Source organism: Cucurbita pepo, chromosome 7 (genome assembly GCF_057944985.1).
Source record: "Cucurbita pepo subsp. pepo isolate OVF chromosome 7, ASM5794498v1, whole genome shotgun sequence".
NCBI classification, from domain to species: Eukaryota; Viridiplantae; Streptophyta; class Magnoliopsida; order Cucurbitales; family Cucurbitaceae; genus Cucurbita; species Cucurbita pepo.
This window is the reverse complement of record NC_141804.1, coordinates 2081791-2098734: the sequence shown is the minus strand read 5'-3', so window position 1 is coordinate 2098734 and position 16944 is coordinate 2081791. Positions and strand designations below refer to the sequence as shown.

Below are 16944 nucleotides of genomic sequence, written 5' to 3'. Positions count from 1 at the left end.
TTAGCCTCACGATTTTAAAATGCATCTGCTAAGGAGAGGTTTTCACACATTTATAAGAAATGTTTCGTTCCCGTCTTCAATCGATGTGGGATCTTAAAACCCACCTACTTGGAGGGCAAGCGTCCTCGCTGACACACTCACCAATAGGAGATATTATCTGTTTTGGCTCGTTAGATATGGTCGTTATTTCTCTCTCTCTCTCTTCACTTTCCCCTCACCACCCTAACTCTTCTTATATTAATTACTCACACACCCACCTCCTTGCATTCCTCTTCTTCCTTCTTAAAGGCTTTCCATCTCCTTGTTTCTTTGTTCTTCCATGGCTGTCTCTTGTGAAGCTTCGTGGGGGTTTCTCAAAGGGTTTCCAACAGAATTTATTGGCATTCTGTCCACCTCCTTCTCCATTGAGACATCCAAAAACACTTTCTTCTTTCATTTTGGAGGTGGGCATACTGCCAACTGAGCTCTGTTCGGCTCCTCTTTGTAACACCCTCACGATCAAATATTGTCCTTTTCAGGCTTTCCCTTCTCGACTTCCCTAAAACGTATCTGTTAAGGAGAAGTTTCCACACCCTTATAGCCAGTTCATCAGCAATTTTTTTTTTTTTTAATTGCTTATGGGTTTTGTGAGTTTGGTCGTATCATGGGTTTTAAAAAATTGGGTGTGTCGAGAATTGTTGGGAGTGAGCCCGTTGGCTAATTTACGTAAGGAATACGTCTCCATTCGTATGAGGTTTCTTAGTGAAAGCCAGTAGTAAAGTCACGAGAGTTTATGCTCAAAATGAACAATATCGTACTATCGTGGAGATCCGTGATTCCTAACAGGGTGTTTATAAAGGTAGGGTTTTTGTTTGAAAGTTATGAAGTTTACCATTAAACAGTAAAAACCAGATTTTTAGTTGAAATTTTGATTGTCCCTATATTAATAAAGACGCAGGCATTGATTTTATGTACGTGGGCTGATGATTAAAGCCTGACAAACCCCATGCTGCTGCTGTAACCTAATAATCTTAGTAATATCTCATTAGCAGGATTCTTTAGGCGAGTTTTTGCTTTTGCCGGCGACCCAATACGACGGCGGCTACGGCGGGGCTGCAGCTAGCCCAGCTCCGATGATGATGCTTGTTCTTTTACTTTCTTGGTCTATACTTTTTTGGAGAACAAAATAATGAGAAATGGAAAGCTTTTTACTACCAAATTCATATGATAAAAGTATTAAAACCTAAAATCAATTTGGTTTAAAGTTTTGTTTAAAATGTTTGTGAATAAGATATCTAAAAATCAGCTATTAGCATGTGACGTATGACACCCGAGTAAAAAAAAGGTGTACAATACCCTCTTTTTCAGAGTTAGAACAAAATATGAAAATATGTTGAAATGACTCGGGTGGGTACGTAGATAATATTAGTTAGTTTACTTCAATTAAGTCAAATTATTAAAATAATTTTAACTAATTATATTTTTATTTGTATTATAAATAATATACCCTAATTTTTAGATTTGTGATTTGGTTTAACAAATAGAATAATAAATGATGTTAGGATAAAAAATAATAATAAATTTAAAATAGTAAGAAAGAAAAGAAAAATGTTTTGAAAACCCATCATTTTTTTTTTTTTGGCTTATTATTTGCTCATTTTTACATTTAAAAATGAATACAAATGAGTTTAATAATAATAATTTTTTTATTTATTTTTGTTCCTTAATTATTTTAGAAAAATGGAGCATCTTGCTTTAATTTGTGTAATTACTAATAAGGTTGAATTAATCACTCTCTCCTTAAATTTTGTGATGCTAATAAATGATGAACATCAAGGTCAACTCTTTAATGATTAATTTTAGGTTTAATTCCCCAAATGTTCATCGTAATTTTTATTTTTTATAAACATCCCAGAGTTTCCTTAAAAGATGTAAAAACTGCTTCGGACGCATTTTAAACTCGTGAGGTGGTGAACTATAAGATCTCACGTCGATTAGAGAGAAAATCGAAACATTCCTTATAAGGGTGTGAAAACAACTTCTCTTAAATAGATTTATAATCACGAGCATGACGAGTATCCATAAGTTAGGTATGGTGCAAGTTTTGACTCTAGGTAAATGATAATAACTTTAGGTGTTTGTATTAGGTCTGCTGATATATTTCTTTTTCTCCATTTGCATCTCTCTTATCTTCAACAGAAGTTGAGATCATCGAACCGAAGCAACGAAGAATGTCGTAAACGCATGCCAATTCTTGTTCGATAAATCCTCGGCTTTCATCTGATATTTTGATCACCATTGCTACAGGCTAAGAATGCAGAAAAGCTTCAGAAGTCAAGAGTGCCACACTGTTTGCTCTCAATGCTTCTAGTTTGTCCATCACTACTTCTTCCCTTCATTTCCCTCTTCTCCGCCTCGTTGTCAAGACCTCGACTCCGCCCAATACCCAACTTCGGCAAACCTCGGTTAAGGCCCTCGAGCAGAACACATGCTTTACACCATTTCTGCATTATGTAAAATAAAGATAACAGATGCTCAGATCTCCAATTGTATGAAAGTAAATTGGTTAAAGGTTTACTTTGGGGAAGAAATCTACAGGAATGGTTCATTATTTGAACACAATTTTAATTCACCAATAGCAATGCTTTAGTCCCACACAACGTGACTATATGGTAAAATGGACCTGATCTACCAGAAAAATGAGGGGGTTGGGGACATATATTGTAGCAGCTCAAGCTCACTTCTAGCAAATATTGTCCTCTTTGGGCTTTCTCTCAAGGTTTTAGAACGCATATGCTAGATATAAGTTTCCACACCCTTGTAAGGAATGTTTCGTTCCCCTCTCCAACCGATGTGAGATCTTGCATATATCACATAGAGTAGCTACAGTTTCTTGTAAACAAAATTCAGTTGATGAGTGTGAGACCCTATATCGGTTGGAAAGGGGAACGAAGTATTCTTTATAAAGTGTGGAAACCTCTCCGTAGTAGACGCGTTTTAAAAACCTTGAGGGGAAGTTCAAAAGGGAAAGCCCAAAGAGAATAATATCTGCTAGCGGTGGTAGGCTGTTACAAATGGTGTCAGAGCCAGATATCAGGTAGTGTGCTAATGAGGATGCTGAGCCCCGAATGGGGTGGACACTAGGCGGGGTGCCAGCAAGGACGTTGAGCCCCAAAGAGAGGTAGATTGTGAGATCCCACATCGATTGAAGAGGAGAACGACTTCGATTGGAGAAGGGAACAAGTGCCCACGAGAGCGCTGACCCCGAAGGGGGGTGGATTGTGAGATCCCACATCGATTGGAGAGGGGAACGAAGCATTTTTTATAAGGGTGTGGAATCCTCTCCCTAGCATACATGTTTTAAAAACCTTAAAGTGAAGCCCGAAAGAGGAAAATCCAAAAAGGACAATATCTGCTAATAGTGAGTTTAGGCTATTACAATGAGTTTAAGAAGGTATGGTGAGGAACAGAAAACATAATCGAAAGGAGATCACAAATACTTCTAGATCAAGCAAATGAGGAGGTGCAGCTGTATGACCAGATTCAGATGATAATATTGGCTCAAACCAAGTTGGTATATCTATTAGGAATGCATTATAGCTATTAAGTGAATAATCCCCAGCTAGGTCCATCTTGGCAATTTTTTGTTATCAGGTAAAATGAGAGCAAAGCACACCTGGCTTGAAATGTAGCCGCATCGTTCACATGTCCCTTGCTCGGGCATTTTTGTCGAAGTGGAAATCCTGAAATCCTCGCCCGATTTAATGATGTCGAGAATGGCCCTAGGTCTGCAACAGTGTTCATAACTAGTGAGAGCAAATCATAGGGAACACAATCCTTGTCAGCAATGAGAAGGATAAACATTTGTCAAGCAATGACGAGGTGAATTGAAACCTGATTCGTTCCAAATCCTTGATAAATTCACGAGCGAAACCACGATAAGCATTAGGAGAATAAATGCCTACAATTTCAACAGAAAGATTCAAAGGAATGTGGAAATGAACAAAGTAAAGTCTAATTTTCTAGGCAAGACTATGTGAGGCTAAGACACGAGAATACGTCGAAGATATCATTGAAAAAAGCACAAGTTATTATAACATCAACATGTCACCTCAAACGATAGCACCACGGAAGAAAATGATTGCTTTAGAACAATGAAAAGTTGTAACAGCCCAAACCTACCGCTAGTAGATATTGTCCGCTTTGGCCCGTTACGTAACGCCGTCAGCCTCACAGTTTTAAAACACGTCTACTAGGGAGAGGTTTCCACACCCTTATAGGAATGCTTCGTTCCCCTCTTCAACAAATGTGGGATCTCACAAAAGTCAATCATAGACAAAACTAGTTTTGGAAACTAAAATCGATGAATTCATGCTTGATAATGTATTTTTGATAGATCATTTGTTGTTCAACCATTCAATTTCATAGTTGACTAAACCCATTAGGACATCGAGTATATGGCAACAAAATTGAATCTAATGAACTTTATTATCATTTAGAAGACACAGAAATGTGAGGAAAATAAGAAAACAAAGAACAGCTAAAATGAGAAACGCTTACACTCGGTGGAGAAGTAGTCGAGCTTCTTAAAATAAGCATACGTGAATATCTGGTTAAGGTTTTACAACTAGCACAAGAAACAAACACTTGCTTAAGAAGTATGAGACTACAATAAAAGGATATATAACTATCTCCTTTTCATATGTGTACTTGAAAGGTTTGCATCTTGGAATCGGTCCATCTTCGCCGGTTATTATAGCAGTACATCGACTCAATCTATAAACTCGAAGCATTGGTTCAGTCTAATCTCAGTTCAAAATGAAAGAGATCGAAAGTGATATCGTAATATTAGAATACCTTGCTATGTCGCCTCGTAATATATTCAACAGAACCGTTTCAGCCATGTCATCTGCATTGTGTCCGGTGGCAAGCTTGTCTACTTTCAACAATGCAGCACCTCTATCAAGAGCCTTCAGGAGAAAAAGATCTATTACTTCAATGAAATAATGCTGAATACACATCTTAATTCATAGTACCCATCACATTTATACATGAAATGAGCAGACACGAAGAAGTAACGTCTATCTAACTGATTTGCTATGGCTGGTTTTACGTCTCGACATCTTAGTACTACGTGTCTTCCCGTGCTTGCCACAAAAGAATGAGAATATGATTGCATGATAATTAAAGGTGCAAACTAAAACAACGATACCAATAAAGTCAACCTTAGGTTGGTTTGGTGTATGTTGGTCACTTTTGGTTTACAACATTGTAAATGCCGACGAAAATTGGTTAGTTTCAAATTTAAGGGTCAACTGACCAATTGAATGATAAAACATCAATAGCCTAGCAGCCGAGCCCTTCATGAGTCCCCTTACCTACTTTTCATGGTTCAACCCCACTTGTGAGATCCAACATCGGTTGGAGAGGGAAACGAAGCATTCCTTATAAGGGTATGGAAACCTCTCCCTAACAGACACGTTTTAAAACCGTGAGGTGGACGACGATACGCAAGGGACCAAAGCGATCAATATCTGTTAGAGGTGGCCTTGGGCTGTTACACTACCCAACCCAAAGATTCAACAATGACTCATCAAACTGCCGAACTGTGATGTCCGACATTGGTTGGAGATGAGAACAGACCACCATTTATAAGGGTGTGGAAACCTTCCCCTAGCAGACGCGTTTTAAAGCCTTGAAGGGAAGCCCGAAAGGGAAAACCCAAAGAGGACAATATCTGCTAGCGGTGGATCTGGGCCGTTACAAATGGTATTAGAGCCAGACACCGGACAATGTGCCAGCCTTCTCGCTGTTCCCCGAAGGGGGATAGACACGAGGCGGTTTGCCAATAAGGACGTTGGGCCCCAAAGGAGGGTGGATTTGGGGGCGGTCCCACATCGATTGGAGGAAGGAAAGAGTGCTAGCGATGACGTTGGGCCCCGAAAGCGGGTGGATTGTGATGTCCCACATTGGTTGGCTACAATTTATAAGGGTGTGGAAACCTTCTCCTATCAGACGCGTTTTAAAGCCAAGCCCGAAAGGGAAAGCCCAAAGAGGACAATATATGCTAGCGGTGGATCTGGGCCGTTACACAAATCGAATTGACAATTCAATCGAACCATCAATTCTGTTTACAACTAAGCCACCTAAACCCGTAGTGATAGTTCACAAGTAAATCAAACATGAGAAAGGAGGCCATAAGCCTTAATAGAAACACACAAAACCTATGTCAAGACCGGGTGGCCTGCAATTAACTAACAGCGTAACACGAATTATAAAAGCACTCGATCCATTAGGAGGCACACACAGCTCACAATTATAATACCACCATAGCCTGGCCATTTTGTTTATATTTTCTTTTCCTGGGGCGGTATCAACATCATATCCTAACTTAGGTACCGTAATTTCGTTGAATAAAAAGTAAGCCTCAAATGACATTTGCTATACCCATGGAAGAAACTATGCACAATGTAGACAATGCCTGAAAATATACTGTGAAGTCATAGCAGAAGTAGTTGTTTCACACCTGCCGACGGAAAACTCCACAAAAGGTGCAATTATTCTTTAAGCCAATCATCTTCACTATCTCATCCATTGTCCATCCATATAAATCCTTGTATGATACAATTTGTAGTGGCAATCCATACTGAAAAGGAACAACTAAAGTGAGAATGGACAATTCCCATACAAATTATTTGTTTCTGTCATAATATTATAGCTCGTAGAGAGAATCATAGAGAAATCAAGAAATAAGGAAACAGGAAAGAAAGACCTTTCACCTGAATTTCATTTCTTTTCACAGTTTCAAGAGAGTCATCTCTGTATCCAGTGATGCCCTCATCAACTGATAAAAGAAAGAGATCTAAACCATAATTGTGCCGCCGATTCAATTCCGATAACACATATGCAAGAACAGTAGAATCTGCATAAATGGGCAATAGTAAATGTCAATATTAAACCAAAAATAGTACAAAAGACATCTACAAAATTTATCACCCCTGTATGAGAGAATATAAAAAGAAAATTGTCGGAGTTAACTTTTTTATCAAGCCAAGCCGCTTGCCCGATCGATCGGGAATAGGGTCAAGGACTTGCCCTTTCGTCCATAGACGGGAAGGGAGCGTGACAGCACATCAAAAAAGAAAAGACTCCCACAAGCACACATAGGGACAATAAATAACAGAAACAACGGCCTTTCACATAATCTTGAAGATAAAGAACAATTTAGAACTAAGTAGAATTTGTGTCCACCTTTTCCACCAGAGGCACCAACAGCAATGCGTTCCCCTGGTCTGAACAAGTGATTCTTCACAATAACTTGATGGATCTCCTCTTCAAAGACCTCATAGAAGCATTCTCTGCATATCTGTAAAAGCAATAAACATGGTGACGTAGGATATTATAACAGCCCAAGCCCACCGCTAGCAGAAATTGTCCTCTTTGGGCTTTCCCTCTCGGACTTCCCCTCAAGGTTTTTAAAACACGTCTTCTAGAGAGAAGTTTCCACACCCTTATGAAGAATGTTCGTTCCTCTCCCCAACCGATATGAATCTCACCCATCAACTTAAGCTTTTCGGTTCAATAAAGATTTAACATGGTATGCGAGTAGAAGATCATGTGTTTGAAACCCTGTAGAGTTATTTCCTCCCTAATTAATATTAATAATCACTAGTTCGACCTCGTGCAGATTTTCAAGCCTACAAATGAGCGGAGAGTTAAAAGTATTGATATATGAAATTCATCGGCTTAAATCCTTCGGTTTCATGGCAAGATTTTTCATAACGCTATAGTTAGTCTGTTCATTCTATTAGAATTACAAAACAACAAACTGTCCAAAATAACATTTAGACCACATTGTATAATTAATTACATGAACGGAAATCAGGGTTCCTGATTCTTCAATGGTTTCCGATGATCATTAACGCAAGTATGACGAAAGCTAACAGAGAAACAAATAAGAAGAAATCAGAGTAAAAACAAGACGGGAAGCAAATTAAACCTGTTGCAGGGTTTTTGGCCTCTTGAGAGCAGCTTTCCTGTTATTGCATATGCCGCAAAGGCAGGAGACGCCCTTCCTAGGTTTGGCGCCGGCTTCTTCCATCGTCGGTTTGATGGCTTATTGGTGCCCAAAGGTCATGAAAGCTCGGGTTTTACGGTTAACGAAGGCGGCAAGCCAATTATTTTGGGGCGGAGGGAGTTACGACCCTAGCTAGGACTTTTATAATCATCATATAAACTTGTTATTAATGTAACATTTATTCTGAATAAGTAAGATTGTGAAGGGTTTCACAGCTGAATTTTCGAGGTTTCGAAATTCGAATCGTGACAGATTGGTATCAGAGTTAGACACTGGGCGATGTGCCAGCGAGGAGGCTGGCCCCAAATGGGGGTGGATCGAGGGTCCCACATCAATAGAGAAGGGAACGAGTGTTAGCGAGGACGTTGGGCCCTAAACGGGTAGATTGTGAGATCCAATATTGAGGAGGAAAACGAAACATTATTTATAATAGCAAACGAGTTTTAAAATCTTGAGGAAAAGTTCGAACAAGACAATATCGAATAGCGGTGACTATTATAATTAACAAACTCACCTAACCCAAAAATTCGAGTTGGTTTAAAAGATTTTTACAACCTAATTCAACCCATATATAGTCTTACCAAACTCACTCCCTCCCAATCATCCCATCTCTCCCCCTCAACTAGCTCGCTCTGTCTTACCATCATTGTAACCATTGTCGTCCCTAGTTCACGTTCATCGTCGAGGCAGTCTAATGTCGTTTCGATCACTCCACGTAAATCACCAATCGTCTACATCTTTTCATCGATCATCAAGCAGGGCTAGAAAATCTCTATGGTCTACTTCCGTCAATCACCTTCTACAGCCACTACCTGACGCTCAACCATCGCAATAAAGATATGTCGAGCACACTTCATTAACTAGTGTCAATCGTGAATCAATTGTGAAGTTTTAAACACATTTTTATTACTTAAGCACTCCGTCAATTCACCAAATTACGCAAGTATCCTCTATATTAACTAGTGTCGGAGATCAATTGTCGAAAATAGAACGAGCCCACATTATTAATTTTATCAAAAAAAAAAAAAAAAAAAACAAAGATACAAACTTTTTGGAAGGACAAGACATGTTTGTTTCAACTTGTTTTTTTTTTTTTTATTTCAACTTCCATTGATTTTATATTACATTTCTATGATATCCATAACATGAACGACCAACGATAATCTCTAAAAACTGCGTCTTCTAGCTAAGACAGGAACATCATTCATGGATGCCCTTCGCCTTAGCGGGTGAGCTGTTGGATCTCTCTTCATGAACTTGCGGATCAACGCGCAGAATACTCTCCAGATCGAAGGCTCGACGTTGTTTCGCCACACACGCTGTTCGTCGTAGAGAAATTTGCCGATATAAGCAACGACCGAGGAGAGGGAAACGACGCCGGTGACGAGGAAAAGTCCCCAGAAGCTGTTGATGCTCAAGCGGGTGGAAGATAATTCTGCCACTTTTGAAGCTGTACATTCTTCCACATTTTTGAACCATTTGGTTTCGATCTCTTTCATTCTTTCGCCTTCCGTCACCTCTAAGATTTTTCTCGAGATGTCCGGTACTAAAGGCGAACCTATCGGAAATCCCTGAAAAAGAAGGCCACGTGTTATGATTAGAGATGTTCATTTAACTTTGAAAATTGAGACGGAAAAGGCTTCCTTTTTCTTTCTCGTCTCGCTAGGTGGACATGATGTATGTGTAACAGCCCAAGCCTACTCCTAACCTATATTGTCCTCGTTCCTGTTTGGGCTTTTGCTGGAGAGAGGTTTTCATACCCTTATAATGAATGTTTTGCTCTCCAACCGATGTGGGATCTCACAATCCACCCCCCTTAGAGGCCCAACGTCCTCTCTAGCACACCGCCCGATGTCTGGCTCTGATACAATCCATACCCTTATAAGGAATGTTTCGTTCTCCTCTTCAACCGATGTGGGATCTCACAAGCCACCCCACTTGGAGGCCCAGCGTCCTCGCTGGCACACTGCCCAATGTCTTGCTCTGATACAATCCACACCCTTATAAGCAATGTTTCGTTCTCCTCTTCAATATAGGATCTCACAATCCACCCCCTTGGAAGCCCAATGTCCTTGCTGGCACACCGCCCGCTATCGGCCTCTAATACAATCCACACCCTTATAAGGAATATTCCGTTCTCCTCTTCAACCGATGTGGGATCTCACAATTCACCCCACTTGGAGGCCCAGTGTCGTCACTAGCACCCTACTCAATGTTTGGCTCTGATACAATCGTGCTTTGTTCCTCTCTCTCCAACCGATGGAGACATTCAATAAAATTGGAACAATACAGAGAAGATTAACACGACCCCTATGCAAAGACGACACACACAAATCAAAATTAGTATCAAAGCCAGACACCAGGCGATGTACGAGCGAGGAGGCTAAGTCTCAAAGGAGGTGAACACGAAGGGGTGTGTCAGCAAGGACGTTAGACCTCGAAGGGAGTAGATTGTAAGATCCCACATCGGTTAGAGAGTAGAACGGTGCAAAAACCTCTCCCTAGCAGATGTATTTTAAAAATCTTAAGTAAAAGTCCAAAGAGGACAATATCGGTTAGCCGTTACAGTAAGAAAGACGAACTTACAAAGCCAAAGCCATCAGCTTTAAAGGTGGGTTCAGTGGTGGTATATTGAGAGCAATACTGAGCCAGAAACACTTTAATATAAGGAGTTTCATCCACCGCAGCAGAAATTCCACCATTCATACTTCCTTTAACGAAGAGTTCATGCAGTTCTTCAGCAGACTCATAAGTTTTAAGCTGAGAATCATCAAACTTCAACGACTTAAGAATTTCATACACAAAAGACCCTCCTTGGTACCCAATGTTCTCTCCATTTTTAAGAAGCAAATTGATATCATTCACACTCGGCTTCAGCTCTTGCACTGTCAAAAGTGATGCCAAACTTGCAGTATAGCTTTGAGTGATGATAAGAACCACAAACAGCCATAGTATCACCACAAGTCTCGTGCAATTGTTCAAAGTAACCTCCCCTAACATCAACAAAATTGTTCAAAATCTTAACAAATTAACAAGAACAGAATGAACTGAAGATCTTGAGGGGGAGAGGTTGCTTACTATGAGCAAAAACCATGGTTGAAAATGAGTACCAGAGACTGGTGCAGATTTGATCCAATGAAGATCCACGGAACTCTTCATTGACTCTATGTTCTAGGATCCAAACAACAAGTGCTATGAAGAGGAAGAAGCCGGCTGTGAGCGCCCATAGCTTCCATGTTAGTGGCTTTAAGAACACCCATGCATTGGTGTTCTTCTCGGTCTTCATTGGCACCACCATGGCCACTCCGGATTCTGTGAATGGTAATGTGTAGTCTATGTAGGTTGACCTGTTTGCCCGGATCGTTACGTCGCCCACCACCGCGTCGAACTTCTGTTCATTCGTAGCATTCGTTATATTAATAATTAAATTATGTTGAGGATTGTTGGGAGAGGAGTGATCTATCTCCATTGTATGAGAACTTTTAGGGAAGCCAAAAACAAAGTCATGAGAGCTCATGCTCAAAGTGGATAATATTATACTACTGTGGAGGGTCGTGATTCCTAACATGATATTAGAGTCATGCCCTTAACTTAGACACGTCAATAGAATCCTGAAATGTCGAATAAAGAAATTGGGACCCTCGAGAGTGTAGTCAAAAGTGACTCAAGTGTCAAACAAAGGGTGTACTTTGTTCGAGGGCTCCAGAGAAGGAGTCAGCCTCGGTTAAGGGGAGGGAGGCTGTTCGAGGGCTCCATAGGCCTCAAGGGAGGCTCTATGGTGTACTTTGTTCAAGACAAAGGGTGTACTTTGTTCGAGGGCTCCAAAGAAGGAGTCAAGCTTTAATTAAGGGGAGATTGTTCGAGGGCTTCATAGGCTTATTAAGGGGAGACTCTATGGTATACTTGTTCGAAACAAAGGGTGTACTTTGTTCGAGGGCTCTAGAGAAGGAATCGAGCCTCAATTAAGGGGAGGTTGTTGGAGGGCTCCATAGGCCTCAGAGGAGGCTCTATGGTATACTTTGTTCGAGACAAAGGGTGTACTTTATTCAAGGGCTCTAGAGAAGGAGTCGAGCTTCAATTAAAGGAAGGTTGTTCGAGGGCTCCATAGACCTTAGGGGAGGCTCTATGGTGTACTTTGTTCGAGTGTTCTAGAAGAGCAGTTGAGCCTCGATTAAGGGGAGATTATTTGAGGGCTCCATAGGCCTCAGGGGAGACTCTATAGTATACTTTGTTCGAGGGGAGAATCGTTGGAAGAGGAGTCCCACATCGACTAATCAAGATGTTGATCATGGTATGAGGCCCTTTTACAGAAGCTAAAAGTAAAGCCATAAGAACTTACGCTCAAAATGGACAACAGGGTCGTGATTCCTAACAATTCACGAACATGTTAACCTAATCTTATGATACTTACCCCCAGGAAGAGCTGATAAGTGAACTCATTGTAGCTACCACCAGGGACAGAATTAGATTTCTCAGCAGGAACGAACTCATAATCAACCTTATAAGGCAGCTTCTCAATCACAGCCTTAAACACATCAATGCAATATCCTTCAACACCAATCGTTACATTCGTTTCAAAATCCCTTACCAGCTTCACAAACTCCCAAAATCCATCCTTCACCGGAACCCCAATTCTCAACTTCCTCCCATTCGTCGGAATCTCCCATCCTTTCGGCGTAACAACCGGCTCCCCCGGCCAAATAATCGACCGCAACCCCTTCGCACCGCCGGAATCAACCAGCTTCCTCGTCAACCCAGTCTCCGGCGACCAAAACCCCACATTTCTCCTCCCATTACCAATAACATTCACAATCTCAAAAAGGGTCGATTGCAATTGCCCATTTATGAGACTAAATTCACCAGCCAACCCCATGAACGTCACATCCGACAAGGCCTCACGCAACCTCGGACCATTTTGATTAACCCCAACGTTAAATAAATAATTCGATGAGTTAATTTTGGCGGCGGTGTATCGGAGGTTGTCGGTGCCGGCGAGTTCCACGGCGGTGGCCAAAGCCCAAGCAGCATCATAAGCCCACAACCCATAAACGTCCACCTCCGGAATATCCTCCACGGTCGGGTAATACCGCCGGAATCTCTTCCGCCAATCACGTTTCAACAAGTTAAGCCTTTTCGTTCTTGGGACATAAGTTCTAATTCCAACAACACCTTGCAAAGCTTCATAAGCTAATGGCTCGATTAAATCCAATTCATTTGCAATTGAATCAGTGATAATCCAAACATACCCACGATGCATCATTCCAAATTCTTGAACTTTCATGAAGAATCTTGAAGCGAGGCGTGTTAACATGTGTACTACGAACACTCTTGTCGGCATGTTTTTTAATTTGTGTAGCTCGTCGGTGATTTGGGTGTCGGTGGCTGTCGGGGAGATGAGGCTTTGGTAAGGTACGTCTGCGTCGGCTTCTTGTAGTGCGTCGATGAGGTAAGGGACGATGCCGTTGCCGAACTCGTTGTCGGTGTAGATGGGGATGACTTGACGCCATTTGAAAGCTTTGATTATGGCTCCAATGGCTTTGACTTGAGAGGAATCGTTTTGGGCGATGCGGAAGAAGAAGGAGCTGCGTTGGGATGTGAGGGATGGGCGTGTGGCGGAGTAGGAGATGATGGGTACTTGTGCTTTGTCTCCTATGTTGATCATGAAGTTGGCTTGCATGGAGCTTGTTGGGCCTATTATGGCTTGTACTTCCTCTTCCTTTATCAAATCTAAAGCTGACAATTCCAACAATTTCAATCAATCAAATCTTTCCCGAAAAAAAAAATGTATGATCATGTAACAGTTAAGCTCACTGTTGGTAGATGTTATTGGTTTTGATCCGTTTTATATAGTTCTTAGTTTCACTGTTTTTAAAATGCATCTAGTAGGGAGAGGTTTCCACACGGTTATAAGAAATGTTTCGTTTCTATCTCCAACTGATGTAGGATCTCACAATTCACCCCCTTAGTGTAGACATCGAGCTTTGTGTGCCCATGAGGATGTTCGGCCCTCAAGTTGATGGATTGTGAGATCTCACGTCTGTTTGAGGGAACGAAATGGGACGTTTGGCCCCCAAGTGAGTGGATTTGTGAAATCCCACGTCGGTTGAAGAGGGAACGAAATGGGCGTTTGGCCCCCAAGTGGGTGGATTGTGAGATCTCACATTGGTTAGAGAGGGAAACGAAACATTCCTTAAAAGGGTGTGAAAACCCCTCCTTACTAGACGCGATTTAAAACTGTGACATTGATGGCAATACGTAACACGCTAAAACGGACAATATCTACTAGTGGTAGGCTTAGTGTAACTGCCCAAGCCCAGTGCGGGTAGATATTGTCATCTTTGGGCTTTCTCTCAAGGTTTTTAAAACGCGACAGCCAGGGACAGGTTTCCACACCCTTGCCCTTACCAGGAATGTTTCGTTACTCTCTCCAACTAATATGGGATCTCACAATCCACCCCCTAAGTATCAGAGTCAGACACCGAGCTGTGTGCCAGCAATGCGTTTGGTCATGGTTGGATTGTGAGATCCACGTCGGTTGGAGAGAGATATAAAACATTTCATAGAAGAGTGTAAAAACCTCTCCTTACTAGGTTGACGGTGATACACAACAGATTAAAACGGACAATACCTGTTAGCGGTAGACTTAGTGTAACAGCTCAACCCATCACTAACAGATATTTACCGTTTTTAAAACGCGTATGTTAGGGAGAGATTTCCACACTCTTATAAGAAATGTTTCATTATTTCCCCGCATCGACGTAGACGAAAAGATGAACTAATATATAAAAGATGAGAGGGAACCTGCAGCAGCAGCATCAACAACGGTGTCATTGGAGTCAATGGTGCTAAGAGTCACTCTAGTCTTGTAATAACTCCGAGAAGAATACAAATCAGCTAGAGCCATTGAAACACAGCTCAACCCCATCTGCCCAACAACAAGATTCAAATCCAAGACCACACCCACCTTCACTTTCACTTTTGCCGCCAACTCCTCCTCCTCCTCCGCCGCCACCATCTCCGTGGTCGCCGCCGCCATGACTAACATGTTAAGAAAAACAACAATCACCACCACCCCAAAACCCCCTCTCAAACCCTTTCCTCTCCTCATCATTAAGCTTTAGATGAATTTGAATCAACTACTTTGTTTAATATGACCAAAGCTTTGTTATTTTAATGGTGGGTTGGGAGTTGGGTGCATGACTTGACAAGAATTTGAATTTGATATTGATATCGGATATGAGGAAGAGATATCCAATCATGGGAACCAAAGCTTTTGGTTGTCCAAGGCAATGACTTGTTCTTTGTTCATTATTTTATCAAGAACAAAGAATGACTTTAGTTTGATTAAAAGCCTACTTGCTCAACTTGCCAATTAAGGGTGATACTCAAAATAATAATTAGTCAAACACTATTATATGATTGGCTGACCAAGCTTATACTCGTAGTTTAGATAAGATGTTTATTTAATCCACGGGCCGAGGACCCACTTCGAATGGGATGGAGAATCCCTGTTTAAATGGAAAATAGGAGAAGGAGCATATAATGATTTCTCCTCGTTAGCTAAACAGGGACGAGAATGGAGATTATATTTTTCGTCTCCGTCTCTGCCCCTAACTCCACCAAATCTCTACTTCTCCTAATGTGCCTCACCAACGCTTTTGTTGGTCGGAATGCTTTTTCACCAACGTTTTGCTTGGTTTTCGTGATGCTTTCTTAGGTTAAAAAACCCTAAATGCCTTTGAAGGGAAATGACATCATAGAAGGGTTTGATCTAGGTTACAAAACCCTAAATGCCGTATGTTAGGGATAGGTTTCCACACCCTGTTAGAGATAAAGAATACTTTGTTCCCCTCTCTAACCAATGTCGGATCTCACATTCCACCCCTCTTAAAGGACCCAAAGTACTCGCTAGCACATCGCTCGGTCTCTAGCTCTAATACTATTTGTAACAACCCAAGCCCACTGCTATCAGTTGTCATCCACTTTGGCCCGTTACATATCGTTGTCAACCTCACTATTTTAGAGCATGTAACGCCCAGATCCAACGCTAGCAAATATTGTCCTCTTTGGGCTTTCCCTTTCGAGCTACGCGTCTGCTAGGGGAAGGTTTCCACACACTTATAAAGGGTGATTTGTTCTCCTCCCCAACCAACGTGGGACATCACAAAACGCGTCTATTAGGGAGAGGTTTTCACTCTTGTAACAAATGTTGTGTTCCCCTATCTAACCGACGTGGTATCTCACAACGAGGAATTCATATTTAATGTATATACAAATTATTATTCGACTAAAAATAATGTTTTTTTAATTATAAGATCAAAAGTCAACATTTTATTAAAAAAAACATCATTTTGGTTGGATCCAAGTGGGTTTTGGAGTCTTGGTTGGTTGTATCTATAGGGTTCAATATTAATTTATTTATTCATATTTTGTTTAAGGTATTTATTTGTACATTAAAAAAAAAAAAGGCTTAAAATTCTTTGACCATTTCTAATTTAAACTCACCAACTTGGCAAGTCATGTCATTATCATCCTAATCCTTATGATTTGCTGTAATTAACTATTTAGATTAGTCATTAATCATTTTCCTTAAGGAATAATATTATTCTTTTCACCTTCAAATTCTCCACACAACTTGATTCTTTTAATTAAAAAAATTATGTGGGCGCACGTGTTAAAATTGTTTAAACATCGATTATTCCAAAAGCAATAGTCGTGTTAAAAAAATTCAATAACTCGAAAAACTCGATTAACACAACCCAACCTGTATAATCTGGGTTGGGTTGGGTTGTGTTTCGTTCAAATAAATGAAACTGTACGCATTTGATTGGTTAATATTTGAATTTATTGTTAATTTTAATATATATATATATATATATTTTGTATAA

The 16944-nt window shown here is 40.7% G+C and overlaps 2 protein-coding genes and 1 non-coding gene across 3 annotated transcripts; 1 reads left to right on the top strand and 2 right to left on the bottom strand.

The window, feature by feature from the left end:
- Positions 1 to 2008: 2008 nt before the first annotated feature.
- LOC111799213 (cytoplasmic tRNA 2-thiolation protein 1) lies at positions 2009 to 8187 on the bottom strand. The gene is given in 10 exon segments (XM_087125794.1): positions 2009 to 2483; positions 3656 to 3767; positions 3874 to 3940; positions 4540 to 4606; positions 4668 to 4755; positions 4837 to 4949; positions 6506 to 6625; positions 6759 to 6901; positions 7231 to 7345; positions 7979 to 8187. Coding segments are annotated over 10 exon segments (1104 nt in total). The 5' UTR covers positions 8081 to 8187; the 3' UTR covers positions 2009 to 2306.
- Positions 8188 to 9142: 955 nt separating this feature from the next.
- On the bottom strand, positions 9143 to 15092 carry LOC111798765 (glutamate receptor 2.5-like). Its single transcript, XM_023682090.2, has 5 exons — positions 14858 to 15092; positions 12468 to 13789; positions 11135 to 11447; positions 10643 to 11049; positions 9143 to 9627 (listed from the first exon to the last, which is right to left on the bottom strand). The coding sequence occupies exons 1-5, from the start codon at positions 15090 to 15092 to the stop codon at positions 9223 to 9225; spliced, it is 2682 nt and encodes an 893-aa protein (XP_023537858.2). The 3' UTR covers positions 9143 to 9222.
- LOC111799336 (U6 spliceosomal RNA) lies at positions 10305 to 10412 on the top strand. Its single transcript, XR_015421826.1, has one exon. It is a non-coding gene; the product is annotated as a U6 spliceosomal RNA (small nuclear RNA).
- Positions 15093 to 16944: the final 1852 nt, after the last annotated feature.

Excerpts from the sequence above, each read along its gene's own strand:
- LOC111798765 (XM_023682090.2), bottom strand. The coding sequence starts at position 15,092 with ATGGCGGCGGCGACCACGGAGATGGTGGCGGCGGAGGAGGAGGAGGAG. Across the intron at positions 11,050-11,134 it reads AACCATGGTTTTTGCTCATA|GGGAGGTTACTTTGAACAAT; the intron begins GTAAGCAACCTC and ends TGTTGATGTTAG. Across the intron at positions 9,628-10,642 it reads AAGCTGATGGCTTTGGCTTT|GGATTTCCGATAGGTTCGCC; the intron begins GTAAGTTCGTCT and ends CTTCTTTTTCAG.